The following is a 7,330-nucleotide window of genomic DNA, read 5'->3' as shown; positions in this document are numbered from 1 at the left end:
CATTTGCAACAAGCGGCATTTCTTTTGCAGGAATTAGTCAAGTGTCGGCTCTAGAAAAGCCTCAAGCCGGCATGGGAAAAAAGCTTCCACCCGGGAGAAAATGCTTGAACCGTTTGTGGAAAAAGCTTCAACCAGCTGTGGAAAAGCGCCATCTGCCTAGGGGAAAATCTTCAGAGCGGCATGAGGAAAAATCTTCCACCACAGGAAAAAAGCTTCAATGGTGAAAAAAGTTTCAAGCGGCGGTGGAAAAGCTTCAACCAGCGGAAGGAAAAGATTCAAGCAGCAATGACGAAAGAACTTCCACATGTGAAAAAAATTTCAACCGAAGGAACACCGATGGTACGAGCGGACGATGAAGAAAACTGCGGCCAGCAACAGGGTGGTTCTGCGACGGACGTGCTATGGCGACGACGGGGCTAGGTGCTGCAACGTGACAAGGTGCCGGTCGTCTTTGCTTTATTTTTGCTACGTGGGGTGGTGGCGTCCTGTTGGAGCCGGGCGACGACCGGCGACAAGGCGGGGGCGATCAACTGCGATCTGGCGGGGGGTGAGGTGTGACCTGCTGCGAGAAACGATTCTTAGAGAGGGACGATTTTCGGATCTCACGGTGGTGGAAGACGAAGATGACGAGGGGCGTGGGCCAGCTAGTAAACCGGTCAGTGGGAGCACTAATTATATCACTGTGGTGCGACCGGCCCAAATTTGATCCGGCGCCTATATATGATGAGTGGCCCTTTATAAAAGATATTGTTGCTGGCGATTTGTCCAAGCCTGTTATGTAATGGAAGCATTGTGTTCCTTCAAAAAAATGGGGACCAAATGAAAATCAGACGTCCACGCAAAAATAAAGCTCAGCCAGCCCGTCGGGTGTGGACGACCACGTTCCCTTCCGGGTCAGTATCTACAGTCAACGAATCCCCTTCTTTGGCCTCCCCAGCGAGCATCATGTCCACGAGCTTATCCTGCAACAGCCTGCCGATGGCCCTCCCTAGCGGCCGCGCGCCATTTCTGCGGTCGTAGCCTTCCTCGACAACGAGCTCCTTGAATCTCTCAGTTATCCGCAGCTCGATCCCCTTCTCCCTCATCCGGCGGACGATCTCCTCCAGCATGATGGAGGCAATTTCCTTCATTTCGGGCTTGGTGAGCTGCCGGAAGACGATCACCTCGTCCAGCCGGTTCAGGAACTCGAGCGGGAAGCCATGCTTCTCCTTCATGTCCTTCTGGACCATCAAGCTCGTGATCTGCTCGTCGCCGTCCAAGAGGCTGCTGCCGACATTGGACGTCATGACGATGATCGTGTTCCTGAAGTCCACCGTCCTCCCCTTGCCATCCGTCAGCCTGCCGTCCTCCAACACCTGCAGCAATAAGTTGTACACGTCCTTGTGCGCCTTCTCTATCTCATCAAACAGCACCACCGTGTACGGCCTCCGGCGCACCGCCTCGGTCAGCTGTCCGCCCTCCTCGTACCCGACATAGCCTGGGGACGCTCCGACCAGCTTCGCGACCGCGTGCTGCTCGCTGAACTCGCTCATGTCGAGCCGGACCATGGCCTCCTCCGAGCCGTAGTAGCAGGCCGCGAGCTCCTTGACGAGCTTCGTCTTGCCGACGCCCGTCGGACCGGCGAATACGAAGCTGGCGATCGGCCGGCTGGGGTCCCCAAGGCCGGCACGCGAGCGGCGGAAGGCGCGGCTCACGGCCTTGACGGCCTCGTCCTGGCCGATGACGCGCCGGTGCAGGGTCTCCTCCATCTTAGTCAGCCAGGCCGACTCGTCCGCTGAGACCTTCTCCACGGGGACGCCTGTCCATGAGGAGACGATGCGCTGGACGTCCGCCTCTGTGACCGTCGGCTCGGCAGACTTGATCTGGGACGTCAGCTCCAGCTCTTTCATGTGAAGCTGTTCCGCCTATAATCACATAGCATTCGAACGAATAATTTCAATGAAACGTGCAACTATAATTGACTGATTAACTTTTAGGATCATATACATAAGAATAATAATAAAGAAATTACAGGTTGACTGATTGATTCGAAGAGAAGACGATTACTGAAGTGTGGTGGGTTTGGGAAATTTCTAGATAACTCTTTTCCTCTCTAGTCTGTACAATACATATACTGGTTTACATGGATGCAGCCCGGCCGACTCGTCCGCGGAGACCCTCTCCACGGGGATGCCCGTCGACGAGGAGACGACGCGCTGGATGTCCGCCTCGGTGACCGTCGGCACGGCAGACGTGATCTTGGACGTGAGCTCCAGCTCTTCCATGCGAAGCTCTTTCGCCTGTAATCACATAGCATCATAATGGAAATTTTAAACGAAATGCGAAATCGTACTTGACTAATTTTCGATTCTATTACCAGCTCGAAATTCTGGCAACGGACGGCGTCGTCCCTCCGTTTGATGATTTCCTCACGCTTCTTGCAAAGATCTTTGACTTCCTCAGGTAACTGTCAGTGTCAGTACAGTTCTAAATTCAGATTCTCGGATCATGAAAACTAAACTGCGTGCAGGTTTACACTTAGGTCCATCATATGTAATGAGAGAAAATGTTCACCTTGCCATGCCGTAGCCTGACTTGAGATCCCGCCTCATCAATCAAGTCGATGGCTTTATCCGGGAGGAAACGATTACTGCAAACAAAAGATGGTGTTAAAAAAAGACCAAAAGGAACCGAAATATACTGAAACCATTAGAGAGAGGAACATTTGGTGGAATTCAGAAACCTGATGTATCGGTGCGAGAGCCGAGCAGCGGCGATCAGCGCTTCCATGGAATATTTGACCTTGTGGTGGTCCTCGTACCCCTCCTGGAGCCCTTTGAGAATTCCTATGGCTTCATCAACCGTGGGCTCTAGAACTTTCACCGGCTGGAAGCGCCTCTCCAGTGCAGGGTCTTTCTCAATGTGCTTCGCGTATTCGTCGAATGTGGTGGCTCCGATGCACTGACAACCAAAGTTCCGGCGATCGATTTTGCGAAGAAAAATGATCAAGATGCTCGCATTTCATTTACTGACGATGCTGGTGCGACCAATCGACCAACTATGCACAACATTCTAGGCGTACCTGAATTTCACCTCTTGCCAATGCTGGCTTCAGTATATTGGCAGCGTCGATAGCACCTTCTGCTGCTCCTGCTCCTACCAGAGTGTGAACTTCATCGAGGAACAGTATTACCTCGCCGTTCTGTTTGATTTCTTCCATCAGGTTCTTCAGCCTTTCTTCGAACTCTCCACGGTATTTGGTACCAGCAACCAGAAGCCCCATATCAAGGCTGATAACCTGACATGATATAGACTACTATATTTATAACAAGAGCAGCTAACTAATTGTTCATCTCACACCAAACGTGCAGGACTGCTAAAGCTACAGAAATTCAAGATCAGAACATTTTTTGTACGAGACAGGTCAAAATTTTAGTCAAAAAAGAAGAGATGTCATCGGAGCCAGCACGAACCGTTTTCCCTTGAATTGTTTCAGGCACATCCCCGGCAACGATGCGTAGAGCAAGCCCTTCGACTATCACCGTTTTCCCAACACCAGGCTCTCCAATCAGGCAGGGATTCTTCTTCTTCATTTTGCCCAAGATTTGCGTGACACTCTCGATCTCCTTTTCCCTTCCGACAACAGGTGCTAACTTCCCCTGTAGAAAAATGGCATGTCTTCTCTTTCAACATTCTCATTTGTGTTGAAATTAATTTGCAATGCACAGTCAGTCTAGTATAGTACCTCCTGTGCTAATTTTGTAAGATTCGTTCCATACTCCTCGAGTGTCGGCATCTTAGCTTCACTGCTTCCTGCCACAACACGAGCACCAACCGCTTGACCACGTGTGGCTTGAAAAATCCTTCGGAAGATCTGCGATGCAAGACAAATTTACGAAGCATGAACTCACAACTAGACATACATAAGCAGGATTCTAAAATCTAAATGAACTTTATTTACCTCATCAAGCGCATAGCCCACGGCAACTATAACAATGGTGTGTGCGACGATACGTGCTACGTTTGCAAGGTTGTGCTGGCCTAAAAAAAGTTGTGCCTCCTCTTGTGCGAGAGCCATGACATCTAACGCGTGCTCAGTGAAACCCTCAAGCATTGCTCTGGTGACGAAACAATCATCCTTTTTCCCTCTCGACGATGAAATCCTCAAACCTTGCTCTGTTGATCTGAAGCCGAGGCCAGGAGTAACCGCAGGAGCGTGTGCTGCTCTTAGACCCGACACCTTAGCATTGCGGCGTTGAGCCATCGAAACCACCGAGGGACGCCTCCTGGTTATTTGGGGTGATCGAAGAGAAGGTGGCCCAAGCAAGGTCGTTCCTGCCACCACTGCAAGTGCAGCTCCATAGCCTGTGGATTGCAGATAATTAGATCAAGACAAGCAACGTTCAGATACTTCCTTAGAAAAATTCAATATAGTTCATGCATTCTGATGATCAGATCACATCGAGACACCGTTTTTTTTTTAATGCAGAATCCTGGAAAGTTTTCTTCTATTTTGAGAAGAAAGGTTTCCGGAAAAAAGTACTAAACTGTGTAGTATTTTGAAACATGGCAAACTTATAGTTCAACTTTGTTCAGCTAGGCTTACACATATTTTCACGTAAACAACATTTGCTCCCTCTGTTCACTTTTATAAGACTTGTAGACATTCCAGACAGCGTGCAAAACAGCTCAATTTCAGCTGTCTGAAACGACTTATAAAACAGAACAGAGGGAGTATCATTATTAAGAGGACAGATGAAACTCTTTATTTAAATATAGCATACAGATGCAAACACCAGCCCTGTTTGGATTGAATGTAATTTTTGTGTGCTCCCCGTTATGTAGAGCTCAATGTACCAACATGCACTAGTATATATCAATTTCTTACCAAATCATAAACTGGTTTAAATTTCCGCTTGACCTGTCGTCTGTTACTTAAATTTCCATTTGAAGCAACGACACGAAAACACGATCCCTAAAGTCCGCTACTCCTCAAACATACACTAAAATTGGTGGCACAAAAGAAGTTATCAGGCATGATGCAAGTATGATGAAAAATGACTAGAGGCTACTAGCTTATGCAACGAGCATATTCGTGCGAGGAGGACCTGCAATCCGCATCGCGTTGAGAGAAGGGCTGGCCGAGACTTGGGCCAGTTGAGGCTTGAGCAGAGGGGCGTAGCACTGGCTCTGCAGGGCCATTATTTCGTGTATATTTAGAGAACCTGTCAATGCAAGATAATAGGATCAACTAGTCATAAAGCAGTGCTTCCACACGTTCTATATGATGATATTACAAGATGTTCTAACACTTATCAATCAATCAGAAAAACACCAACGATGCATACCTGGAATCTGTATCGTGTTAAGGGAAGGGCTGATGTAGACTTGGGCCAGTTGGGGCTTCACCAGAGGGACGTAGCACTGTAATGCCATGGTTGTGACTTGTGAGTATATTCAGAAAACCTGTCAATGGAAGATGATTAGTTCAATTAGTCGAAAACCAGCGCATCCACACATACTATATGATGATATCACAAGTGTGTACGACTGAAGTGGAACACATAAGAATGTTTGGGGAGTTCTATAAGGACATAAGAATGTTTGGAGAGTTCTTGTAAGGACATAAGAATGTTTGTAGAGTTCTGTAAGGCTTTAAAAAAACTAAGCAAACCCATAACAATGAATATTTGAAAAGTGGACTCTATTCAAGAAAAAAAGTGGACTATGTTTAACTTTAAATCCAACACCATTGCCATCCTGAGCCGGTCAATAGGAACATACATTAGTTTCAAACTTTCATTGAGACCAATGGCACAGACAAATTAGCTTCATGAGCTGATACGCACATTCCAACATGAGATCAAAACTGGTATATTACCATCAGCTTGTTAGCAATTGTCTCCTTCTTTTCTGCTTGCATGCCCATACGTACAATTGTTTTTTTAATCTCAGAACTGTTGCAATCATGTAATTGGTTTCCTCATTTATAAAAACATGAATAATATTCCTTCAATAGTTTAGATTTAGGAGATTATATGCATGCATGCAGTGAATTTTAAGCTCTGGTTTGTTATTTTTTGAATCATGTTTAGTTTACTGATAGCTCATATTTTGATGGACATAAGCTTTTGCAGATTGCATGTAAGTGCGAATTCAAGAATGCATCAGATAAATATAGAGTTTATCCTTGTAAATACTTCCCCCTTCTTAATGAAAAGGTAACGCTCCTGTCGGTAGCTAAAAAAAGCATTTATCATGGATAAAGTATATAAAAGATCCATACACGGTCGTAGAGTCGTGTTAGAATTAAGCAGTGTGTAGAATTATATGATACTCCCTCAGTCCCTCCCACAATATAATTAAGATTGTTTTTCAAGCTTGAAAATGATCTTATATTGTGGGGCAGATGGAGTAGTTGATTATAAAAGTGAGTTAAACTCAAGTGATAACTCTAACAAAATTAATTAGATGCAATGTTTCGCAAACTATATTTGCAAATTGGTGCTTGTGTATTAATGGAGAACTGCATGCATGTATGTGTATATACGGAGTAAATAAATACGATAGAAAGTACACTCTGGTCCGGTAAACAAGCAAGAAAAGAAAAGAAAAGAGAATGAAAAAGAAGAACAAGAAGAGAAACGAAACGGAGTCATCTATTTTGGAACGGAGGGAGTATATACTACGTCTACAGCGACCAACCATGGATCAAAACGACCTGGCTGACCTAAACAGGACCGAAGCAAAGACCCATACAAGACCAGAATCATAGCAATGGCCGGTCGATGGAGCTGAATATCCATGGAGCTGTACGTGTCTCTCACCTTCAGAGACCAGGCGAGCGGGCACGTAGCTCCTGAACAAATTCCGTCCGTCCTTATCCTCTCTCTCTCTCTGTGTTGTGTATCGCACGTGTCCGGAAAAACAGGCGCTGAAAGATTGTGCCAGCTACGATAAGGAAACGTAAAATTCTGCTAGGCCAAGGCTTTCCTTTCATGTACGCATTTTTTTTGCGGGAATAGGCTTTCCTTTCATGAAGTGGACCGATCGAAGCTGAAAGATCCACGCGCGCGTGCGCATACTACGAATCTCAAAGCACACACGCCTGCCGCTGCGCGCGCGTGACGACCGGATCCATGAGCGGGCGCCGCGCAATGTTCGGACATATAAACCTGGTCAAACTCTAATTGGAGCACTAATCGGCATCTTAGGAACCTCTGCCGACCGATCAACTCGATCGATCCAAAGCATGGCGGCCAACAAGAGCTCACGGGCGGCACCCCCGGTGCCGGTGTCTCCGACGACGACGACCGTGCACCACGTCCCCGACAAGCTCCTCCGGCTCATC

The 7,330-nt window shown here is 46.9% G+C and overlaps 1 protein-coding gene across 1 annotated transcript; it reads right to left on the bottom strand.

Annotated features, from left to right (window-relative positions):
* Window positions 1-851: 851 nt before the first annotated feature.
* LOC125529200 (chaperone protein ClpC1, chloroplastic-like) lies at window positions 852-5,415 on the bottom strand. The gene is made up of 11 exons (XM_048693610.1): window positions 5,328-5,415; window positions 5,088-5,204; window positions 3,941-4,344; window positions 3,725-3,859; window positions 3,453-3,638; window positions 3,062-3,277; window positions 2,723-2,940; window positions 2,554-2,629; window positions 2,357-2,446; window positions 2,217-2,279; window positions 852-1,904 (listed from the first exon to the last, which is right to left on the bottom strand). The coding sequence occupies exons 1-11, from the start codon at window positions 5,413-5,415 to the stop codon at window positions 852-854; spliced, it is 2,646 nt and encodes an 881-aa protein (XP_048549567.1).
* Between the last annotated feature and the right edge of the window lie 1,915 nt (window positions 5,416-7,330).

The sequence above is a fragment of the Triticum urartu genome, unplaced genomic scaffold (genome assembly GCF_003073215.2).
Source record: "Triticum urartu cultivar G1812 unplaced genomic scaffold, Tu2.1 TuUngrouped_contig_5423, whole genome shotgun sequence".
Lineage (NCBI taxonomy): Eukaryota > Viridiplantae > Streptophyta > Magnoliopsida > Poales > Poaceae > Triticum > Triticum urartu.
Note: the sequence above shows the minus strand (reverse complement) of the source record. Positions and strands in the feature narration are given on the sequence as shown.

Excerpts from the sequence above, each read along its gene's own strand:
- LOC125529200 (XM_048693610.1), bottom strand. The coding sequence starts at position 5,415 with ATGGCATTACAGTGCTACGTCCCTCTGGTGAAGCCCCAACTGGCCCAA. Across the intron at positions 5,205-5,327 it reads TAACACGATACAGATTCCAG|GTTCTCTAAATATACACGAA; the intron begins GTATGCATCGTT and ends TTGCATTGACAG. Across the intron at positions 2,280-2,356 it reads GTTGCCAGAATTTCGAGCTG|GCGAAAGAGCTTCGCATGGA; the intron begins GTAATAGAATCG and ends ATGTGATTACAG.